The 25,272-nt window shown below is 38.3% G+C and overlaps 1 protein-coding gene across 3 annotated transcripts in view; it reads left to right on the top strand.

The window, feature by feature from the left end:
- Positions 1-25,272, top strand: part of ARAP2 (ArfGAP with RhoGAP domain, ankyrin repeat and PH domain 2) — a 136,964-nt gene that overhangs the window by 51,395 nt on the left and 60,297 nt on the right. For all 3 annotated transcript variants that reach the window (XM_081132809.1, XM_081132807.1, XM_081132808.1), the window contains exons 9-16: positions 1,496-1,611; positions 4,406-4,605; positions 7,585-7,670; positions 8,405-8,587; positions 11,038-11,212; positions 11,668-11,802; positions 21,731-21,875; positions 24,724-24,826. In XM_081132809.1, the coding sequence (XP_080988935.1) occupies positions 1,496-1,611; positions 4,406-4,605; positions 7,585-7,670; positions 8,405-8,587; positions 11,038-11,212; positions 11,668-11,802; positions 21,731-21,875; positions 24,724-24,826 (1,143 nt within the window). The remainder of the gene's footprint in view (positions 1-1,495; positions 1,612-4,405; positions 4,606-7,584; positions 7,671-8,404; positions 8,588-11,037; positions 11,213-11,667; positions 11,803-21,730; positions 21,876-24,723; positions 24,827-25,272) is intronic.

Below are 25,272 nucleotides of genomic sequence, written 5' to 3'. Positions count from 1 at the left end.
GGGGAAGACCTGTTATCACATTATTTTATTTCACTTATTTTATGTCAGGAATGCATTAGCATCAAACACCTGAAGGCTAGCTGAGTAGGTAAGGATATATTTGTTTTAGCAAATCTCTGTGCAGGCAGAGGAGAGCGGACACCACCAGGGAGCAAGGTTCTTTCTGTTTTCTAACCCACTCCGGCATCCGCAGAGTATAGGAATCTGTCCTCAGGCTTTCATCTCAGGAGCCTAACCTTCTAAACTGGCTTCCATGCTTCCAGATGTTATTGCCCAGGAAGATGGAAAGGCAAGCGGTGAACGTCTCCCTCTTTCTAGAGCTTTTCCTTCCACCTTCCTACCCCAGACCAGGAATTATTTATGTTTTATTGACCAGAACTATGACATAAGGCCCCTCCCACCTGCAAGAGAAATGGGAAAACAGTGCTTTTACGTTTGACCTGTACAGCAGGAGAGACAAAAGAAGGCCTGTGAATTGTTGCTCTCACAGTCTCTGCCAGAAAGTGTCCTTATCGAAAGTGGATCACTGTTTTTTGCAGCCTGCCTTTAGTATGACTACTTTTCCCAGTCGTAATTTAATTTAGGAATTCAGAGCACAGTTATTCTGCATCTGTTCACATAGATATTTCATTTTTTGAGGTACAGATTAATTACATCTTTAACATATTGAGATTATTTATTTGACAAATCAAATTCCCAAGCCCTTATGATTAGACAGTATACTGCAACCTTTAATGCTTTTAAAATGCAGACTGTGTAGTTTTTTTGAACAATTTCTAATCATGGTGAGACAAACCAAACATAGTGGCCATAGGTGTTGAACAAAAGGCAGTTTTCAAACCAAAATTGCGGTTAGAGGAGCTTTTTCAGAATCTGATTGAAGAAAGGTATGTAATAAAATATTGGAAATGAGATAAAATTGAAAAATAAGCGAGGCCTTTGAGAGTAAATGAGAAACAATGTGACAAAACAGAGGTAACACATAGAGTAAAACAAAGGAAGAGCAAAGAGGCGGCCTGGGTTTCAGCCTCCTACCGCTTGCAACTGCACTGTCTGTGTAACTTGATCTTTTTGAGCCTTGACTTCCCCTTCTTTTTATATAAATAGTAATTATAGCAACCTAGTGGTGTCTTTTGGCTCCCCAACCTAGAAAGCTGCTGGGCACAGGGTAATAAAGGTGAAAAAGTGCCCAACTTTTAAAAGCCAGGCATGTGTAGCTCAAAATCTGTGCCCTACTCAACTTATATTTCGTGTGAAAGAGGCCCATACGTTATTAATAATAGCCCAGCTGTCAAGCTTAGAAAGGTACCTTGTGGTCTTGCATTGAACGTGACCACCTAAAATAAGAAGACTCCTCCATGCATTTTTTAATGAATTGTTTAATTCCATATACATGTGTGTAGTCAAATTCAGTAGGATGTATTGGGTTTGAGAGAATGTACTTTAAAAAATTCATAGTTTGGTGTATCATTTTTTCTATTTTTCTTCAAACTAGGATTTTAAGGGTGGACTTGGTATCACCATAATTCCGATGAATGTAGCCAACGTGAAGCAGGTGGACCGGACTGTGAAACAATCCTTTGAAATAATCACCCCCTACAGGAGTTTTAGGTAAGCCGTGTTTAAACGTTGTGTCTGTGCTACTACAGGAGAGCTTTGGGGGGCCGCTTTTTACATGGCTAGTGGCGACTTTATTTCTTGTGGGACATTTAATAAAATGTTTTTACTTTTCATACTATTTAGTTTCTTATATCTTTATTGATTTCAGAGAGAGGAAGGAAGGGGGGGGGAGAGAGAGAGAGAGAGAGATCAATGATGAGAGTCATTGATCGGCTGCCTCCTGCATGCCCCCCACTGGGAATCAAGCACGCGTCCCAGGCATGTGTCCTGACCAGGAATTAAACCTAGATCTCCTGGATCCTAGGTTGATGCTCAACCGCCGAGCCATGCTGGCCCGGCGAGTTGTTTCTTTTCTTGATACCTCTGTTTCTTAGTAGGATTCATGAGTGTTCGTTTTTGTTATCAACAAATATATGAAAACTTACTTTACATTTTGAAGGAATAAAATAAAAAGGGAATATTGCATCGTCTTTTAGTTGTGTTGTTACTTACCTTCTTTTAGCCTAATCAAGTACAGTTTCTCTTTTAAGATCAGTCCCTAATTATAAATGGTCTGTAATGATTTTCTAAAAGGAACTCCAGCTTAAAATGATGCTGAAATTATGGATCTTCTAGCACTTACTTATCAAATGTTTTAGCTTTATTATATATCTTGTATTATGGTATTCTAGTAATTGTTCATTACCACAGTGAAACAGAAAACTTAATATATGCTCTTAATATGTGTCAGAATAATCTATAATGACTGTATAGGTTTAGCACACAGAGGAGGCATAAGTCAGTATCCCTTGAGTTCAGCGACGTTAATTCATTTGTCGCAAATAATCAACATACCACAGAGTAGTATAAAGGTCAGAGGCAATTGTCAGAGGCCTTTAAGGACTAACAATTACTTAGCAATTTAAAAAATACTACCAAGCGTAGCACTTAATTTACCTGTCAGTATGTGTCTTACTGGCTCAAATTTTAACAACAAAAAAAGACACATAAAGAATAATAAGCTTTATTTTCACATATGCAGATTCGTGCTTCAACTGAAAATGTAAACATTGGCTGAGCTGTTTTTACTAACAACACTTCTGACACCAAATCTGTGGGGTTTTTCTCATGCCAACCAATTCTCCAACTCTCTGGACACCAGTTGGGTGTCCTACAATTCATTTATATTCTGCCCTACCAGAGTGAGCATCTGACCCTACAGGCTTCCTGGCTTAGTCCCACAAGACTGTCTTCCAGATACCAGTTGCAAGGATTGGGCCCCCAGACACCCACACTTTTATGCACACTGACTGCAAATTGGGGTTCCCATGACTCCTTCTCCCTCAGGTTTGATAAACTGCTGGTATTGTTTACAGAACTCAGAGAAACAGTTTAATTATTATTACCAATTTATTATAAAGAATGTAGCTCAGGAAAGGCCAGGTGGGCAAGCTGCATAGGGGAAGGTACAGGGATTGGTGGTACAGAGCTTCTGTGCCCTCTCTGAGTGTACCACCCTCCCAGCACCATAATTCGCTCACCTTCCTGGAAGTTCTTGGAACCCTGTTGTTATTTTTATGGGGTTTTATTCCATAGGCATGACTGATTAAATCCTTGGCTGTTGGTGATTAACTCAGCTGCCAGCCCCTCCCCCTTCCCAGAGGTCAGCGGGTGGGGCTGGTTGAAAGTTCCAGCTCTCTAATCACACCTTGGTGTCTCTGATATCCAGCTCCAGTCCAGACTCCCAGCCACAAGGTATCTTATTAGCATCTAAAAGACACTTTTATCATTCCAATGGTGTGGGAGCTGGGTACCGGGAGCCAGGGACCAGAAAAGACCGAATATCTGTTTTCCATTCTACCATATTGGCTGTGACCAATCTCTGTGTAGAAACAGAACCGCTAAGAAATTTATAAATATTATAGTGATGATGGAACCATAAGTAAAGAACTTCAACAAATATTCATGTAGGCCACTCAGTTTTCTTACAGATTGTTTAGGATATGTTAGTCATCTGTTATTTTTATTATATTTCAAAGCATTTTCATCTTCAGAGCAGAAAATTTTAAGGGGAAGCATTATTCTGAGGGTCGTTGGCTGAGTGTGGAGCACTGTAGCACATTTCCAGGCACATTAGAGGTACTCAGTAGCTATTTGTTAAAGATGTTTATGAAACTAATGTTTAATTTTTTATTCTTTCACTCAGGCACCCAATAGACGCTAAGACTTAGAGTAAATCAAAACATGGCTAAAAAATGAGTTAGAATTCGGTTAGAATAGTAATCACTAAAACTTTCTGATTTCTCAGTCTCTTAAAGCCATCTGTACGTCCTTCTAATTAAAAAAAGAATCTATTTTTAGTACTAAAAAAATTAAAATTTCCGGCAGGTGTTTTTGGTAGTTTAGTTTCAGACTATCATGGCATTCTTTCTTGGCGAAATAATCCTGTAGTTCCGAAACCCTGCCAGTCTCCCGCTGACTATTCCATAAACACTGCTTGGGAAGCAGGGCCTCTCCTTTAAGCTTTTGACCTAACAATGCAATTTTTATATCCTGGTCAGAAAGATGTATATTAGTTTTGCTTCAAGATATGTAAACAAAGTCATAAGCAATGTGAAAAGTTAAAGGGGAAAAAATAGATCTCTAAATTAGGTGATTTTTAGCAGAAAAGACTCTCCAACAGCCTGGAAGGCATATTTTTCAGCTGCTGTTTAATTTGTGAGTGAAATGAATATGCAAAGTGAACATACGGCTGAATTGGCCTTTACAAGGGAGATCGATAATGTGAAAACGGTAATTGTTTCAGCTTCGTAGCCGAGTCTGAAAAGGAGAAACAAGAGTGGATTGAAGCTGTGCAGCAGTCGATAGCAGAAACTCTCTCTGATTACGAAGTAGCTGAGAAGATTTGGTTCAATGAGTCCAACAGGAGCTGCGCAGACTGTAAAGCCCGGGATCCTGACTGGGCATCCATCAATCTCTGTGTTGTCATCTGTAAGAAGTGTGCAGGTAATTAGTGATAAGTTATGCTCATCACTGTTTGGTGGCAGATTGGCACCAAAAGCTCTTTATTGTCATATATGATGTGTCCCAGCTAATGGTTGTGGAAAATAAAAGCAGAGAAAGCTTATTACATTTAAATCAATTTCAGAAATGTAATTCTAAACTTCTTGTGTGCATGACTTAGATATAAAAATTGATTTTTAAGCATGTAATCATTTTTTTGTGCCTCCTGGTCCATGTATGGATTTTAAAAAGGCAATGTCGACATTTTTAGATTTTAGGTGAGTGTGTTTCAGAATGTACTCTGAAAACGCTTTCTCTTTGTATGACTTGTCCTTTTTTCTTCAGTCATATTTTGTAAGTCCTGTTTTTTTAAAAATATATCTTTATTGATTTCAGAGGGAGAGAGAGATGGAAACATCAATGATGAGAGCGTCATTGATCGGCTGCTTCCTGCAGGCCCCCGACTGGGGATTGAGCCCGCAACCCGGGCATGTGCCCTGACCGGGAATCGAACCTCCACCTCCTGGATCCTAGGTCGACGCTCAACTGCTGAGCCACGCCGGCTGGGCTGTAAATCCTATTTTTCACATCAAGGTGGATCTGAGATCTCAACTTGATCCACCAGATCTGGTACCCCGTATAGTGAGAATTTTTATACAGAACTATTTTCCAGGCCCATTGAAGTTTATGAAAGTAGCCAGCGCTGTGGCTGGTCTTCCTGTGTGACCTTACACCTTACAGACTCTCTGGCAGCTCGGTGTATTAGGAGCTCAGACAGTTGTCCAAGTGAGTGGAGGGAGTGGACCCCAGCTTAGGGAAAACTTAACTTCATTTTTTTGCTCTACCAGGTACCGGTATTGTTCCTGGGAATTAAAAAGATGTGTGAGACATGGCATTTCCTGCAGTAACGTATCAAAAAATTACAATAGGGGGCGATAAGGTCAAGAGTATGGTACAGGTTTCACTGAGGGACACGGGGGAGCACCTGAGCCAGCTGGGGCCAAGACAAGAACAGTTGCTTCAACCCTCAGTACTTCTCTAAAGCTTCATGCCGCCACATTCCTCGTCACGATAGGGTTCCCCAAGGGGCTGATTAACATCAAGAGTGACGACAGAAAGCATCGATTAACCCCCTATACTTTGCATTCGGCCTGCCCTGTCGCCTTCCAGTCTCAGGAAGAGGTAGCCTTCCTGCTGTCCGAGGCCGTTCTTCCTGCTAAGGCTCCCGTCCTTTCTTCTTACTCTCTGTGTAATTACTCAGCTACGGTGTCTTCTGTTTCAGTATATACACCAGCCTTAGTCTGTCCTGGTAACACCGCCTTTCTGAGAACTTAACCAGGCCCTTCTGTGCATCATTCTTTGCTCCATTTTCCTCTAATAGACCAATACTTTCAAGAGCAGTAATCTGCACAGGTTTCCTTCATGAACGTCCTAGTTTTTCTGCAGCATCTGTAATCAGCCTTTTTTTCTCTCCAGCACCAGTAAAAATATTTTCACCACCTTTACCAGTGTAGTTTGCCTCTCCGTTTCCGTGTGGTCAGTTTTCACAATATTTAACACTCGTGATCAACCTGTCGCTTTACGACCTCCCGTCCTCTCCCCACCTCCAGGAGACCTTCTCCTCTGGGTGTGCTCTCCCTGCTCCGCTCATCTCTCAGGCTACTCTGCCTGCCCCTAAAATACGTGTGTTCCCTTGGGTTGCATGCTCTGCTCTCTTCCACTTTGATGTTCCTGAGGGATGATATTTATAATTTGAATTCAACTCTCATCTTAATGCAGATGACTCTTTCAGAAACCATATTCATATCTACCTACTAGAACCTCTGCTTGGATTTGCCCAAGATCCCTCAAAAATAACCTGTTGGAAGTGGAGCTCTCACTGGTGCCCCCCGCTCATTACATAAAACTACACGTTCTCCTATATTCCAAATCTTGGCCAGAAGCAATAATGCCCACCTTACCCTAAAGCTTAAAACCTGAGAGACCCTCTTGACCCTTCCCTTCTCCTTAAAGGCCACCAAGTCCCATCAGTTTCATCTTTGCAGTATTTCTAAATCTGCCTTCCACTGTTTCTGTTGCCTCAACTCAGATTCTGTCATTTCTTGTCTAGGCTACTCTAGCATCCTGTCCAGTTCTTCCTCGGAGATTCTAAGTCTGACCCTCTTGCCTTTAGGGAGTCTTTATAAATGCAAACCTGTGCAAATTCCTGCCCTGGGAATTCTAGGGCTTTGTGTTCTGGGTAGTTTCCATCTCAAAAGACAAAAGGAAAGGAACCTTTTATGGTATATGGAGAGGAACTCTTTCATGCTCTTAAGGCAGGTCCTTACGATCAAGGATAATGTCTTGTATACCTTTTTTCTTTCTCAAGAGCTGAGAAATAAAGCATCTGACACATGCCTGGGTGCCACTAATGACTGAATGTTGATTTATACAGAATAATTGAATTGATAATAATAGAATGCTGGGCTGTTACTCTCTTCCAGGCATAAAGTAGTAAAATAAAGGATCCACTGAAGATTTTTAAGTACACATTTATTAGAGTTGTAGCTAGTTTGTTTTTTAAGATTAAAGGGATAATATCTGTTTTTACGTACATGTAATTTACTCAGACCTATTATAAAATATTTTCAGTAACCTATGATTTCTAGTTAATTACCAAACAATGCAAAAATTAGATGTGTATATACATACATACACTACATGCACACGTATACATATACATCCCTACACACTTTTTTAAGAGTATAGTTTTATGCCAGTACATGATGGTGATGAAGGGAATCCCATTAACTTCATTGTGGTTGGTTATAATTTCTGTATAAATGCCATCACTGCTCCAGGTTGGAAATTAGATATCAGTGTATTTTAAGTTGAAAAAATACATAATCACACACATCCATGCACACACATACACGTTTATAAAAAGGTAAAATACGTTTATATATGAATTAAAATAGAAATGCAACTGTGTTTTGACTTCAGGACACCATAGATCTTTAGGACCAAAAGACTCCAAGGTTAGAAGTCTAAAAATGGATGCAAGCATTTGGACGAATGAACTGATTGAGGTGAGTCAGGTTTAACTGTGGTGGTGGCAGAAGTGTGGGAGGAGAGGTGCAGGTTAGGAGCTTACTTAGGAGCTCCTTGGTAAACTGTTCACCACATAATAGTCTCTTTGATAGTAGCAACTTTCTACTTTAACTTTTAAAATGTTTCCTAAGTGAGATAGTTATTTAAAAAATAAAAAAGTACAAGGAGCTTTAATAGTAATAACTACTTTCAAAGGCTTGACAGCTTTGTCATTAAGGCAGAATTTACTTTTTTTTTTTTTAACTCTGTATGGATTAAATAGTAGAAAAGTGATGAAAACATTGGGCAAAATTTACCATTCTTTATCTTGGCCATGCTGTGTCATTAACTGCGATCATGTCAAGCTTACTGTCTCCCAATTCCATTTTCTGCTTGGCATTAGCACCAACCACATTAGTCCACCTACTCAGCCATTTTAAATGAATCTGTCTCAATGTGAGCGTCAAAAAATAATCACGCTTTGGCTGCAATTTTTGTGGCTTGCAGTTTCTCTCCTCACTAATCTTTTACTGTTATTAAGAGCAGCTAGACTATATTTAAAATAGAAACAGTATCTGCTTTCACACTCTATCTTCCTGAAAGAGTTGGATCTTTCTTGTGTTTTTGCATATTTTATACTAAGTTATGCTTTAATGTATAATGGGAGTCAGTTTTCTGCAGATTTAAGTACATTTTAGGAACTGATGTGCTTTATAATTTTTTGATAATTCAGCTTTTTATTGTCATTGGAAACAAAAGAGCAAATGACTTTTGGGCTGGTAACCTTCAAAAAGATGAAGAATTACACATGGATGCGCCAGTAGAAAAGAGAAAAACCTTCATTACTCAGAAGTACAAAGAAGGAAGATTCAGGAAAACCCTTTTGGCCTCTCTCACCAAGGAAGAGCTGAATAAGGTATCCAATAAAACATAACAACAGACGTGGATTTTAATATCTTTTAAAATATGTGCCAAGGGTCTTAGAAAGAAGTAAAAAATCCTTTACTATTTGATAAAATGATTGCTTAATCTTATTTTATTTCCTTTTGGGAGACTATGTCAGTGGTTTCCCATTGTTTTCGCTTAAGGCTTTGTCATCAGTAGCAGGTAAACTCTTCCTCCACGAGATTCCAGCTAATTTAGGTAAATCCCATTGTTCTTAAAATTTTGATGACTTTCCCTATTTTAGGGGTAGGGTACGGGATATAACTTCAGCTCATACATTGCTGACTTGTTGTCACCAGAATTAACATCATGTTCTCAGTCTATTGTTACAACAATTGTTTGCTTAGTGCGGTTGATGTGAACTGGCATTTTTGCCTTTGGCTGAGTGATTCCAGGTCTTTTTGTGACCATTTTATGCTCCCCCTTGGTCTTCACCCCTTTGACAAAGGATTTGTTAAGCAGCCTGCTCCATTCTCTTTTTTTAAATTGCTGGTTCCATGTCTTGTGTGTCAGGAGGCTCTTCTATGCATAGATATTTAAAACATATACTTTTATATCCCTGTAGTTTTTATGCTCAGAGAATGTTTCTCAGTTCTTTAGTATGATTTTAACGGCAGTACTTATTAGATAAGGATTCCCGGGTAAGTAGCATTATGCTGAACATTTTGGAAAATAAATGAAGACCTTTTCCATACTTCGCTAGACATTATCAGATTTATACAATTGATTTACATGTCTTTTCTATGGGTTTAGTTCCCATTAACTAAGTTTTTCTTCTTTGTGCAGTTTTGGTATTTGTAAAGTGAGGCCACTCATTGATTTTAAAGCAGTGGCACAATAAATTCAAGATTCAGGATGGGCACCTAAGGTCGGAAACCTCAGAGAGATGGGATGGGAGTGGGGAACGTATATTTACATAGGTTATTATTAAGACATTTAGTTTTGTTTTCGGTGGTAGTTTCATGAGTAGTAAATGTATTATTAAAATAACTGACCAATTATACCAGACATGTTTGGAATAATGACGACAGGGTATCATAAACCGAGGGTTATAATTAATCTAATTCTGTGGCTAGAGGTTCATAATAAATAAGTATATAAATAGTAGGTTGTATTTGCAAACCATGCACTGTGTAAGGGATAATATCCACAATACACAAAGAACACATACAACTCAATTTATAAAAAATCTGCTTAAACAATGGTCAAAGAATCTAAATAGACATTTTTCCAAAGAAGACATCAAATCGACCAACAGAAATATGAAAAGATGTTCAACATCACTAATCATTAGGGAAATGCAAATCAGAACCACAATAAGATATCTCACACCTGTCAGAATGGCTGTGTTCAAGAAGACAAGAAATGACAAGTGTTGATGAGGCTGTGGAGAAAAGGGAACCCCTGTGCACTGCTGGTGGGAATACCGGTTAGTTCAGCCACATTGGAAAACAGTATAAATATTCCTCAAAAAACTAAAAATATGGTAATCGTATGATATCGCCATCCCACTTCTGAATATATATACAAAGGGGTCTACTGGAGGGGCTCCTTGGCTGCACACTCTGAGCTGCCCATTGGGATGGTTAATGAATGATTATCCTGAAGTTGCATTACGGGGGGCAGATTAACTAGTGATGCATCCAGATACGCCGTCAGGGAGGAGGTAAATGGTGAACCTGAGGCTAAAGTCAGATGGAATCAGGGTGCAACATCAGAAAGTTTGGAAGTAAATGGGAAGCCAGTAAAGTAAAGCAAGGAGAGAGGATGGGAAGAGATGTAAAGGCAGCTTATTACTTCAAGGAAAAAAGAAATCAGATTCCAGTAATTCTGTTTGTACATGGTGGTGTATAACATGTCTTAATAGTTTGTTATGTCTGCTTACTGTTCCTGCTCCCCACATTATCCCTCCCCCAAAAGGAAAGCTTTTGAATTTGGACTCATCTTTGAAATTACCACAGCACAACAATAATTGAAAGAGTATACAGATTCCTGTAAGGCCAGAAAATATATAACGTACATACCTACTTACACACATACATGCATTTGTACAACACTCATATGGCAAAACATTCAGTGGATACTTCATATTACATCTGAAATATTTTGAATTTTCTGAGCACCAGTCATTATCATAGTTATGTAAGCATAAGAAATGTCTTCCAAAGCAAATATACTAGATTAGAAGGTTTGGAACATAATAGCAACAAAACAATGACTTGAGACTTGGAGGCCTTAGGTTATAATTTAAATTCATACAGAGCAAGCCTTTTGTGCCTATTGCTTAATCCAGGGCATCCTAATAGTTCTTCGTTAAAAAGGAATGCAAACTTCATATCATAAATGGACAGATGGTCACTCATTTTAATAGCTAGAATAGTGTTGTCTTCCTTAACAGATATATTTCCTTTCAATCACCAGGCCCTGTGTGCTGCTGTGGTGAAATCGGATGTTCTGGAAACAATGGCTTTGCTGTTCAGTGGAGCAGACGTCATGTGTGCAACTGGAGACCCCGTGCACAGCACCCCCTACCTGCTGGCCAAGAAGGCTGGGCAGACTCTGCAGATGGAATTTCTCTACCACAACAAGTTCTCAGGTTAGTCCCTTCATTAGCCTGGTTTCTTCTGCTATATCCCTAAACAGATAGAAGCACAAATCTGTTCATTTCTCAAATAAGAAAAGCCATCAGAATGAAGAAAAATGTAATTACCAAAAAGATGGAAGATCCGTAAAACTACGTTTTATTTTAAGAAAAAGTTTGGGAAATAAAGCTTTTATGTTTCCATAATCTTACAAATAGAAGATTAAAACACTTAATCCTACATTATCATTTTCCCCAAAATCAAATCCGATTTTCATATATGAATAATAAACACAACTTAAGTGCTTATTTTGCAACTTTTATGCAAAGTAAAATAAATATCCCTGTGTATTATTCTGTGATATATTTGAAGTAGTTTTTCTTCAAGCTCAAAACTCACATATTCATAAGCAAAGGGAAAATTGTTTACATTTTAGATTTCAAATGCATTATTTCTGTGATTTTCCTAGATTTTCCTCAACATGAAGTTCATTTTGAAGGTGGACCAAGTCAGGAGTCCCCCCAGTGCCCGTTCCTCTGTGACTTTCTATACCAGGCTCCTTCTGCTGCGTCTAAACTCTCTTCAGAGAAAAAACTGCTGGAAGGTATCTTTTCTGCTCATTTTAGATTTTGTTAACTGATAAAACTGTCTTTCATTATCAAAACAATTAGGTTTAAATTTTGATATTTTTTCCCCTTAAGATGTTAGATTTGATCTTGTAGTAGAAAAATATAATTTTTATGATTTATAAATGCTTCCAGGCACAGATAATATTTCATGAGCTACAGCAGGGATTTACCACTGGTTTGGAATGCTGAGTGAATTCTTAACAGAATTCACTGATGTCTACCATAGGGCCAGCCAACTCTATTTCAGGATGTAAGAGTTATTCCAAAGAAATGGTGAAACTCGGCCCCTTCCCTTAGGGATAGACACCCTAACTGGGGAGATAATATAGTAAATGTGAACAAATAGGAAGGACTGACAAGTTTTCAGTGTGTATTCTATCAGCATACTAAGTGATATTGGGTAGTTCATTGTGTTCTGATGGTAACTGTGTGTGTGTGTGTGTGTGTGTGTGTGTGTGTTTTCAGCCTATTCTGTGTTTGAGGAATTATCTGTGTGGAGTCCCTGTAGGCATTTATCTACCCAGCTCCGTGTGTCAGGTGTGTGCTAGGTAGGCTTCAGGAATCCAAAAATGAATACAGCACAAGCCTCATGCTCAGGGGACAAATATTTGAACTAATTTTAGAAATAGAGGCAGGAAAATATGAGCTCTGTCTTCCTGGAACAGAGAATTTAAGAGAGATTAAGCTCCATAGGCCAATTGATGGTGGGCATTCAGAGGCTCAGGAGCTGGTGTGTTAGTTCCCTGGGTGGTGTAATCCAGCACATTACTCCATCAAAGCAACAATAGGGTGACAAACTCACTTTAAAGTGTTAATCCGGATCCTTGTGCATTTAAGGGATTATTTCAGTGTAAATACTTTATTTCCAAAAAAATTATTTCCCTAAGCAGAATTCTGTTGGGATTAACTACTTCATTAGATTTTTCTGAGAACAGTAGCAATCCTGTAGTGAGCATGTACTGTATGTAAGATATTGCTTTAGATACTTTACATACATTAATTATAATCCTGATAAAAACTGCACGATAGTTGATATTATGCTGATTTTCACTTGAAAAATGGAGGAGTTTAGCATCAAGCAGAGTTTTATATCTGAATTGTGCTATAATTGTTATTGTAGCACTTTGGCCAGGTGACACTAGAAAGGGGAACATTTTTCTCTTTTGAATTTAGATGTTTTTGTTTCTTTCAGCAATTGGTTTTTAATGTCTTTATTAATTCAGCCTAACCAATAATCAATTTTACAGAGATTTTTCTCACCTTCTGTTACTCCTTATCAGTTTAACCCTTATGTTGACTGATCAGAAGGAAGGAGAAAGTGCCTGAATGATCTGTGAATTGACTATAGCAGATATTAAATAATAGGATAATAAAGCATTTAATGCACTTGCAAATAAATTTACAGGTTTTCTGGAATGTTTCTTCTAAACAGTAGGAGATTTTAGGCCTACCCTTCAAACCATTATAAAAAGATGAAATAGGGGATTTGAAATAGACTTTCGTCCTGAAGCTGTCCAATATCATAAGCACCCTGCAGGATGAAAATAGGATTATTTATTTCTTGACAATTGTGTTTATGCTATTTATAGACTGCCCAGTTTTACTATTTCCTTGAAATATGGTGTTTTTTTCTTAATGGCTTGAAGACTGAATTAATGCTTTAAACTTGTAACTAAGTTAATGTTTCCTTTTATCTTTTACAAATTAACTATAGATTTTTTTGTTAAAATTTATTTTTAAAAACAAGCTGGTGCATTCTCTGTATGTGCAATTTAATTAGGGATGTTTTCTCGTTTTGGAACATTCTTTTTTAAGTAATATGAAATTGAACTTTTGTACTTTGGCTATGCAGCACACAAAGATTATTTCATTGGAAATAATCTCCTGGCAAGGCATTCGTTGATTATCTCCATTTCTTCTCTCCAGTATTTTGGCAGGGTCTGTTATTTCAAACTCAAAATGGGTTATGAATCAGTAGACTACTCTTCACCTCCCCTAATATAATTCTGGCCCCAGCACCATCATGTCCTTCTTGGGCTGTTACAACCCCCTTATTTGTCCGCTGGTATCTGCCCTCCCTCCCTCCAAACCATTTTCCAGAAATGGACTCCGTGTTCATTAAGAACGTAAATCAGGTCATGTACTTCCATTGTTCAAGTACGTTTAGCAGCTTCCCGTTCCAGAATATAGCCCTATTCCTTATTGTGACCTAAAAGGCCTTTTCATGCCATCTGACTTTCATCTCCCATTCTTCCTCCCTTTGCCACATCGTGCCTGGCCGCACTGGTTTCCTGTCTGTTTCTGCAACGCTCTACATTCTCTTCTGCCTCTTCTGGACCTCTGCCATTGCTGTTCACTGTGCAGGGAAACCCTCCCCTCACTGCTTCTCCTGTTTCAGGGGTCAATTCAGTGCTGCCTAGTCAGAGAGACCCCTTGGCACTCTGCTCAAGTGTGTGCCCACTGCCAGCTGTTCTCTTTTATAGTCTGCTACCTATTTCCATTGTAGCACTTAGCACGTGAACGTGATCCCCCTTCATTGGTTTGATTTTCTTTCCCTCTGGAGTGAAAGCCCAACCGAGCAGCAGCATTTTCTGACTTATTCAGGATTATCAAATTTTTGGTGCCTAAAACTGTGTTGACACATAGTAGTCACATGATAACCATTTTTCGAATAAATGACCATTCCTCTAGTCACATTACTACCAGTGTAAAAGTGCAAGTGACTTAACATTTTGTTTCTCCTCCGTGCATAAAAATACGTAATTGCTGGCAAAAAGCATATTTTGGTTCAGAAAGAGTCTACTTAAGAATGAAGAAGAAAAAGTTGAAGCACCAAGAAGCCTAAAGCTCTAGCGTTTTTGTTTTTTTCTTTCTCTCTTTGCCCTCAAGGTTCTGTAGTGGTGTTACTCCTACTGAGCACCAGCGTTATGGAAAAGATGAATTATTTGGAGAGATTTAGAGATTAAAGCATGGCTGTCACTTTTGCTTCTGAATAGCAAGCGCCTGGGCCGCACCACTCCGTCAGTGCTTATCTAGACGCCATAGAGCAAAATGATTAAAAACCGAGAAAAAGCCAGGGCATAAAGTGCATGTGGCCCTTCGGAGAGTTACAGAGGCTTCAAACTGGCAGCTCAGGTTTTCAGGTTTGGAGTTTCTTCTAGCCTCTGGTTATGAAGACTGATCTCTATTTTTCTTTTTCTCTTCAATTTAGTGTTCATGGAAGAAAAGATTGATAGCTCTAAGTGTAGAGCTGAATAATGGCATCCTGCTTTTGTTTTCTGTTTTCTCCCCTCAACCATATTTTTTCCTTTAGCATCTTACTTTGATTTGTTGACAGTGTTTGAGTCTTAGAAAGAAAGTCTGTATCGTTTGTTTATATTTAATTTCATAGACTAGCATTGAGGAATTTTGATGGTCTCTTGTTCCATGAATGCCTAGCTTGCGTAGTTTTACAAAGTTTTTCCAAGGCTAAAACACGTTTATTTCAAACGAAAAGGATTCCTAGCGTGTATTCTTATTTTCCGTGGATGCCGAATACTATCAGTTTAGGAAATTCTTCACCAGGAAATGACTTTATGCTTTCCAAAAATAATGGTCTCCCCTTAATTATCTCAGGTGTATTGCACACATAGGTGTTAGAAGGCATGACCTCCACTCCACCCTAATGCATTAAAAATGAACATACAGGCTTCAGATGTGTAACAGGCACGGAGAGGTAGTAGGTGAAGCAGTTAAGACCGCAGCTTCGCGAGCTGCCTGCCGGGCTCTGCCTCCAGCTCTGGTGCTGAGCGCTGTGTGATCTGGGGAGGCCAGTTAACTGCTTTGTGCCTGTCTACAGGCCACAAGGAAGGGCTAAGTGGTAATAGGACTGACCTAATAGGGTGGTTCTAGGATTCAGTGAGTTGCTGTACATGAAGTGTGTAGAAGAATGCATGGCACAGAAATGTGATGATGAGGGGACGAGGGGAGGGAGGAGCCGTGGAGGGGCTGCTTCTGGTTTCCAGTTAGCCCTTGAGTTTAGGCATGTCCTATCAGCTGTAGGTGACAGCACAGGTTCTCAACTGTAGTATCCATATCACTTCATAGTGAAATTTCAGTAGGTCACCTCTGGAGTCCTTTACCTGTGTTTGAGCAAATTCTAATAATGTTTGTCTTCCCTGATCTAAACATTAAGGTGGAGTAGAAGGAATGAATAGCTCCTCCAGTCAGTCCAACCACTGCACACACGACCTCTTATCCATTAAACAGCTTTCGTTCTGAGGGTTATTCATTGAGAGTGGCCCCGATTTTGTTTCTGGTGAATATCTTCTGTTAACTGAATAATAGTAAGCTTACTTCTGTAGCCGATAAGGTGTCATGGATGGTATTGACATTTCTCAAGGTCAGAGTCTGCAGACCCGTGTCCAAATTGGTCCATGCAGACCAATGCAATCCAACATAATTTTGTTAAAGCTTTTCATTGCTTCCCAAATGAATAGGAATGTCAAGATTTGCTATCAGCGCTTTGTTATTATAAATCCTCCAAGGTAATATCTGTGCCTCCCTTGTCTGACCTCTAGCCCATTTTCACTTATAAAAATGAAGCTAATCAAGGGTGATAGTGATGATAATGCTATAGGACTAAATCTCCTTTAGCCCATATTTCTAACTTAAAATGAGTTTGTACTCACCTTTTTAAAGAGATCTGTCATTTGTTTCCCATAAGAATTCGCATAATTATATTCCGCATTTACATTTATTTTATGCATCGTGTATTTGGCACTCTTTGTTTAAGACCTTCCAAGGGCTCCCACTTGTCTACTGAGAAAGGTACAAGCTCCGGAACACCTGTCATGTGAAACGCCGGGGGCCTGGCGTCTGCTGTGAGCCTGCCGCCTTGTTTCCCATTTCCTAACTTCATGTGTAATCTGAGTCTCTGGCCAGATACGCTTTCAGCACTTTCCCCTTTCTGTGACATTCCTCTCGCAGCTTTTCCCCAGAGTTACGGAATGATTGAAGCTCAGAGTGCATTTTGAGCTACTTTGTCATTATTATTATTTTTAATATGTCTTTATTGATTTCAGAGAAAGGAAGGGAGAGGGAGGGAGAAACATCAATGATGAGAGTCATTGATCGGCTGCCTCCTGCGCCCCCTACTGGGGTTTGAGCCTGCAAACCCGGCATGTGCCCTGATCCGGAATCGCACTGCGATCTCCTAGATCATAGGTCAATGCTCAATCGCTGAGCCACGCTGACCAGGCATTTTTTGCTACTTTGGAAACTTTCCTTTTCAGTCATAAACAACTGTTTCAGAAGCTGAGTTTTTCTGTGAAACTTTTCTTACGTTTCAGACTGAGGGTGGCTTCCCTCCATGAGTGATTCTCACCCTGATAGGGATCACTGGATTGTTGCTGTGGTTGTAATTCCAAACACAACTCCCCTCAGATTGGGTTACAAAGTGCCTGAGGACGGGGTGGAATTCCTGGTCTGTGCTGGTGATCTGCTGTGTACTGAATTAATGTACATCTTTTCCCTTTATTCTTTATGACGTTATTCTAGGCATCTGAGTACATTGTTTCGAAATTATTTCATAGCTCCAATTGATTGGTAGTTTGGCTTTGGTTTTTCTTATATTTTACAAATCTGCAATAAATATTCATTTAAAAATAATGGCCCTGTGTGACTTTCATACAAGTGTGCAGAGTATACTCTGACTCAGGATTTGAGGGCCCTGGAACAGTGTATCACGTTCCAGCAGGAACTGATTGGGTCTCGGTTAACTTTCTTTCCCAAGACCCATAAAGAAATTCTTTGTGCTGTTTTCTTCGGCCGGTTATGATTCAGCTTTTCACCTGGCAGTCAGTTTCTCAGAATACAGTGATCCTGCAGCTCTCGGGGCTCACCTTCTGAGTGTTTCTCCTTGCACTGGTATTTGAGGCTAAACACGTCATCCCCTTTTCTTTGTTCTACTTCTCACAACCAGCCCGCCTGTGATAAAGGGGGATTTAAAGAATAACTCAGTAAATGTTTCTTTTAACTTTTAATTATTTTAACATAACTTCAGATTTACAGAAAAGTTGCAAGTATAGTACAAAAATTCCCATATGCTTTTCACCAGACATCGTAACTATTAACATTTTACATGGTATACATGTGTATACATATTTTCAGAATTGCTTGAGCAAGTTGTAGACATGATGCCCCTTTAGTCCTAGGTACCTCAGTCTGTATTTCTTAAAAATAAGAACATGCCTCTGAAATAACCACAGTATAAAGATGAAAATTGGGAAATTCCCTGATCTACAGACTTTATTCACTATTTCTGTATCTCTAGACCTTATTAACCTTAATGTCTGTAGCTCTAATGTATATTTTCAATGCAACATTGAGGGTTGCTTATATAATTTAATTCTTGGCAGAAACTTAACAATTTGAGAGTTTGTAGCGTCTCTAGAGTTTAAGAGAGGATGTGCGGTGATAATTAAAGAAATAATTCCTTTTATCTAGAGAAACTGAAAATTTCAAATAACTTTTCCTTCTTAGCCTTACTTTTTTGGAAACATTTGAGTTTAATATTTAACTTCATTTATTTATATTATTTGGCAAACTGGACTTTGAATTGCATCATTAAAACCTGTAGAAAATAACAAAACATTCACAATTTCCACAAGTTAGTGTCTTTCAGTAGGAAATATATGGGATAGTGTATTTTTTTGTTGCTTAATTAGCAAGGCTTGCTTTAGCTTTAAAATGGGAATTAAAAAGGAGTGATGAAGATTAACGACAACATTTGGCAAAACCAAAGCAGATTATATAAAATCATTGTTTGGTCTGTGTCCATTCCTTTTGTTTGAGCTCTTTTGCATTTATATTTTCAGTGCCTAGGGTTTAGTCAGGAAGTGAGCTAAATGCAAGGGGTACTTTCAGAATGTACAAAAATGTGTAACCCACTAGAAGACTTCAGTGGTAATACACAATTTACATTTGCACATAATTTTCAGAATTCAGTAGGAGTAATGCGAGCCTGGACAGACACCTCCTCCTTCCCACCGTCTTCCTTTAGACTCCACTTGAGCAAATGGTTATTGCATCTTTTTAGCAACTACCCCAAACCTTATTTTCAAAATGAAAAAAGACAAAGCATAAACAACTTTTTGAAAATAGTCCCTGGCTTCCATTGTTAAGTCTTCAATTAAATTATAGCAATAAATAATGTCTTACTCCACACTTGCTGAGATACTAGCCTCCAGAATTTTCTGGGACCTTGTAGAACAGTGCTTACTTTTGGTTGACTTGATGCACATGTCTGAAGGTACCAGCTTTTGCCTTTGAGGCAAGTCCGTCATTTTCCTGTGTCTTGTAGGTCTCTTCGGGTTAGCCTTGTCCTTTAGAGTGTATACTTCTATTTCTTCTGTGTCAATTCTTTTTGGAGTTTGGGAAGGAATGGAGATGCATTACACAGAGCCATCCTATGCATAAAAGTACATATGTTTATGATTCTTTAACACATTTCTTATCTTTGCATTTTTCTTCAAGTTGGAAACCTCATCTGAGCCATCTCCATGAGTAGTAATTTTACTTCCTAGTTTATGAAAATAATAATTTCAACAAATTTTCCCTAGGCTAAGTGATGTGGTGATTCTTAAGAATAGAAAATATAATCCTTGTTCTCAAGTAGCTTACAGAATTGCTGGGTAAATAAATAAATATAAATTGTTATATTGTGGTTAAATTTAAAAATAGTGTTTTAAATTGTTATATTGAATAAAAATTATTAGATCGTATAAAAATGGCACTGTGTATTTAAACAACCCATATAAAGTTACATTTCTCTGTGTTTCACATGTGTCCCATCATTTTATCAACACTGTAATCCTATGAGTTAGATATTTTTCTTATCCCTATTTTACGGATGAAGGACCTGAGGCACAGAATGGTTAAGCCTTTTTCAAGGGTACCCAGTTAGTGATGGAGGCAGTATTAGAACCCAGAGCCTTTGACTTCCAATTCTGCCTTCTTAGGGTCTGTGTAGAGGTAAGGATACCACAGGAAGATACTTAAGATACTTCACCTGGCCTGGCGAGAGGGTCAGAGGGTTGAAGATTCCTGGGAGACGTTGTGCCTAAGCCCCAGTCATGGAGAAACTGGATTAACTGAGTGGGATGCTATTACAATTAAATAATCTTCCTACTTCAAGATCTTAAGTGTGCCTTCCCAATTTTTATTTTTATTCCCTTTTTGTTTCTGAGAAATAATATGTTCATCATTGTTTCACTTCAGTAAATGTTTTTTGATTGTCTGCTGTTGACCATAGCTTATGCTTCATTTTAGCTTACGATACCCTTTCCTTTATGACGTAGGTGATTGATCTGCCCTCACTGGTTCCATTTCTTCCCAGTTAGTCTTCAGTGTGCTGCAGTCTGGCTTTTTTCTCAGCACTCTCAGTAAACTAGGCAGTTACCTCTTTATTATGAAAACCAACTGACATTTTTTCAGCCCTTATTTTTTTACATCTCTTTGCTATATTTAATAGCGGCATTCTTTTTGGAAATACTCTACCCTTTTTCTTTTTATATACTGTCTCTTCTCATTTGCTTCATTGCTTTCAAGGACCCCTCTACATCTGTTACAATTTATTATATAAATTTATTTATTTATTTTACATATATATTGATTAAAGTGTAGCTGACAACTCCTTACAATTTTAATTTTCCTAAGATTATCTCCTTGGTTACATATATTTTCAAATACTACCTACCTTCTAAAGACTTTCTAGTTATCAGGACCTTTGCTTGCCCCAAGATGCAAACCCATAGGGTGATCGTCTTATATATATTTCTACTTGGTTCTCCAAGATAACTCTAATTCAGTGTTCTAAAAGGAAACTCATATCACATGCACTAAAACTGTATATATTTTCTTTTCAATAAAGGTGGGTATCACTACCTGCTTTGTAATCAAAACTAAAAATAGTGTCACCATTAATTAGTTCCCCCTTACTCTCTGCATCCAATCAATATATGTTTGTCTCCTCAGAACACAGCCCATGCACTCATTCTCTCTCCCCACTCCCCTTCTCTCTCCCCCTTTCCTTCTTATCCCTACTACGCTCCACTAGCCTGCTTTGGGCGGTCTTCGTCTCTCAGATAGACTTCTGTCAACAGTATCCTAACTGATTTTCTGCCCCTGGCCTCACCTTCTCAGATCCATTTTTCACAGTAAACACAAACCTGATTAGAATCTTCTGCTGAAACCAATTTAATGGCTCACCATCAACTGCAAAATCAAAACTCAGCAAACTTCTGAAAGGGGCCACAGAGTAAATATTTTTAGCTTTGTGGGCGGGATAGTCTGTGCCACAGCTCCGATCTGCCCTTGCAGTGGGAGTGCAGCCACAGAGGATCTGTAAATGAATGGGTGTGGCTGTGTGTCAGTGACCCTTCACTGACAGGAATTAGTGATGGCCTGGGTTTGGCCTTTTGGCCTCCAGGCCATAGCACATTAACCTTACGAGATGAATTTTAAGTTCCTCATCAAGGTATTAAGGGAACTGCATGTTCTCACTCCTTCTTCCTTTGCACACCTGAGATCAGCCATAGTCTTGCTTTTTACCCTACACTTTGCCCTTCCTAAGTGTCTGTAGACCTCCATCGTTGCTGTTTCAGAGTTGTTTGCAGCTGTCTTTTATGTCCTTCACTGGTCATCGGTGTCATAGCTATTTTTGTCTAGTACAGCCCTTGCTACTACATTAGAAATGTTTGGAGAGCAGAGTATGACAACTTTATATGTCATGAATCAATAGCGTGCTCTTTACACGAAATAGAAAATAAGTTTATTTGAATCTAGTCATTATTTAAACCATGTATTTTTTCAAATTAGAGTCGTGACTTAGTTCAATTTTATTGTTTTGTTTTAAATTCTTAGAGACAAATAAAAAGTGGTGTGTTTTGGAAGGAGGCTTCCTGAGTTACTATGAAAATGATAAGTCCACCACTCCTAATGGCACCATTAATATCAATGAAGTTATCTGCCTGGCCGTGCACAAAGAGGACTTCTATTTAAATACCGGGTAGGTCTCTCAGTAAACAGACAGCAGATGAAAAGTATTTTCTGATATTAATCATACCAGGTAATAAAAGAGTTTTGTTACTTTGGTTCTTCAGGTGCCTAGCGTGGAAGGGTTTAACGGTTCCTTGAAGCCTACGCATTTTGCATCTTCTCAAAATTCCTTAGGGAATTCACTAAAAAGTGAAAATTAAAATACTATATTAGGCAATATGAAAGGCTAACATATTTGCATCTAATCTTAAGTAAATTTATAGTATTTCATTCATGAACATGTAGTCCTATAATTTTTACGACTTACACATTATTTAAAATAGGGGACTAAGGGCACAATTTATGCTTTCGTTTAAGGCACCATGGTTCCAATAGACGACAAAGGGAAATATCCATTGATGATTTATTCACATTAATATAAACAAAATACTAAGTATATTTAATAAAATATGGAAGTGCTACCTTTCTTAAAGATCTACTTTTACATTTTAATTGTCTCAAAAAGTTTCAGTTAAAGGAGTAAGCATTATTTAATATATCATCTTACAGAATAGTTTGAGTTTCTATGAGGACTTTTAAAAATAGAGCATCGAAGATCTGTGGTGCGGAAGTTTCTTACTACATTTTGTGGTGAAATTAGTAAAAAAACACAAATAACAAATCTGCAAAAATCAGTTATGTAAGAGCATAGTATTTAATAAAAATTTTACATAAAGAAGGGAAGAGATTTGCAAAGCCTTATTAATTACATAAAATTGCATGAACATTATTACATAATGACCAATATATTCTAGTTGAGATGACTGTTGTTTTCTTGTAATTCTAATTTGATTTTTTTATGCAAACAAATTGATTACTAGTTGATTTGTTTTTATTATAATCTTAACAGAGCTTTCATCCTAAATGAATTATCCATTTACTGTGTCTTACTGTGGAATGTTAAAATAAGTGCATTCAATACATTAAGTTGCTTAATTAAGTAAAATAAAATTTAAAATAATACTAGTTTCCATCAGCATATAATCATTTAAAAATGAAACATTCTTGATAGGATGAGAGTAATGTAAGTGGATGTACAGGAGAAAGCATCTACAGTGGGATACAGTTAAAAAAAACAATTGCTGCAGCCAGATTCTGAATTGTCTTAAATAGCATATTATAGAGTTTGAACTCAGTAATATAGGCACTGAGGAGTTATGCAGATTGGGGGAAGAAAGCTGGATATAATGGTAAGATAGAATTTTGGAGGAAAAGAAACCCTAATTGCTGAGAGTTTAATTAGAGGAAAAGATGATTTAAAAAGTGGGTTGAGAGAATGTTATGATTGATCTGATAAGATTAAATGTCTGACTAACCAGATGAAAAGCTGGAGTTAAGGGAAAGAATAAATTAAACACGATGATTTTGAGCTTTTTGATGGAGATGGTGATGCCTTGAATTGGAACATGAAGGAGCTATGATAGATTTGGGGTAAAAAAAGTGGAAGAAGGAAGATAACTGCATAATACAAGGTGTTTTGAGGGGGTTTTTAGGTAGTAGCACACATACATACTTAGCATGTTCCACGAAATAGTTGAAGCTGTGGATGAGAAACCCAGGGAAGAATTCAGGACCAGGGATGCTACTCTAATTTCATCTATAAGAGGGAACTGAAGTTTTGGAATAAGGTGCTGTGATGGAAGGAAACTGTGAAGTAAGACGAGGAGAGCCAATTAGAGAACTATTTGGACAGTGTTTGCTTTGAACAGTTTTGTCCGAATAAGTCCAGAAGCAGTGGTCTGAGAGGGAACACAAGACCAGAGACGGCCTTGTGCCCCATGAGCCAACTGATGAGTGCCCAGGACATCAACAAAGCAAGCAGTGGAGTGATGAAGCAGTCAGAAGACTGCCCCTTTTGTGTGATCCCAAGTGTTCCATTTAACGCATTTGAATAAAATACAAACCATCCACAGAAATATAGGAGAGATTGACTTCACAGCGTTATCCAGTTTTCAGAATGACTTCAATTTAAAAACTTGGAATCTCATACCCTTTGGACAGTATGGATGGACCTGGAGAATATTATGCTAAGTGAAATAAGCCAGGCAGCAAAAGACAAACATCACATGATCTCGCTTATACGTGGAGTCTAAAGAACTTAATAAACTGATCAGCAGAATAAATTCAGTGACATGGAAGCATAGATGAGACTGAGGAATGTCAGAGGGATGGAGGAGGGTGGGTGGGTGGAGGGGGAGAGAGTAACCAAAGAATTTATATGCATCTATGCACAACCCAAGGACACGGACAATGGTGGGGAGAGGGACTAGGGAGGGGGAAGGAACGGGGGGGGGGGGGGCAATGGGTCATTGGGGAGAAAAAGGGACATCTGTAATATTTTAAACAAAAATAAAATAAAAAAAATGAAATAAACAAACAAAATTGAAACAGATTCATTGATACAGAGAACAGACTGATGGTAGCCAGAAGGGAGAGAGTTTGAGGGATTGGGAGAAAAATGTGAAGGGACTAAAAAGTACGAATTGGTAGTTACAAAATAGCCTGGGGATGTAAAGTATGGCATAGGGAATATAACCAATAATATTGTAATAACTATATATGATGCCAGGTGGGTACTTGAAATACCAGGGGGAGGGAGGTATGTGTGGAGATTCTTTGTAAAGCATGTGATTGTCTAACCACTATGCTGTATACCTGAAACTAATACAAAATAATATTAAATATAAACTGTAATTAAAAATTAAATTAACTTGAATTACCAAAAAAAAATTAAATAAATAAAAACTTGACCGTTATGTGATTGTCTTCATAAGAGCCAGACATAACCGGTGGTGTCTTTTTATTTGTGTGTCCCATAGGCCCATCTTCACCTTTGAGATCTATTTGCCCTCAGAACGCGCCTTTTTATTTGGAGCTGAAACATCTCAATCCCAAAGAAGATGGACAGAGGCGATTGCTAAGGTATTTAAATATTGTACTATCACCATAAATCCAGAGGAGTTTCTCAACTTGAGGACTATGGTTGAGCTTTAGAGGTCCACGCAAATTTTATACAAGATTCTGGGAAGAATGTCCATAGTTCATTAGGCTTTTCCGAGATTGTAATCAAAAGAGGTTAAGAGTGACCTTCCTAGAGCCTTAAGCAGAGAAGAAATTAATATAGGACCTTGGGGAAATTGTTCTTCAAATAAAGGTCATGTTTTGATGAGTAGGATTTTTTTTCAATACTATAAAGTCATTTTTGTGTTACTTTTTGTGGGTAGGTATTTTATTCATGGTATACGAAAAGGGGAAATGGACAGATTCTGTAGAAGATGCAAAGGAAGACAAACAGCGAAGGTTCGATTTTGGAAAGTACTACACGTCAACAGAAAGAAAGTCTTCCCATTTCAGTTCTGAACATATCA

Source organism: Miniopterus schreibersii (assembly GCF_964146895.1).
Source record: "Miniopterus schreibersii genome assembly, chromosome: 1".
Lineage (NCBI taxonomy): Eukaryota > Metazoa > Chordata > Mammalia > Chiroptera > Miniopteridae > Miniopterus > Miniopterus schreibersii.
The sequence above is the reverse complement of the archived record's forward strand: the minus strand, read 5'-3'. Positions and strand labels throughout refer to the sequence as shown.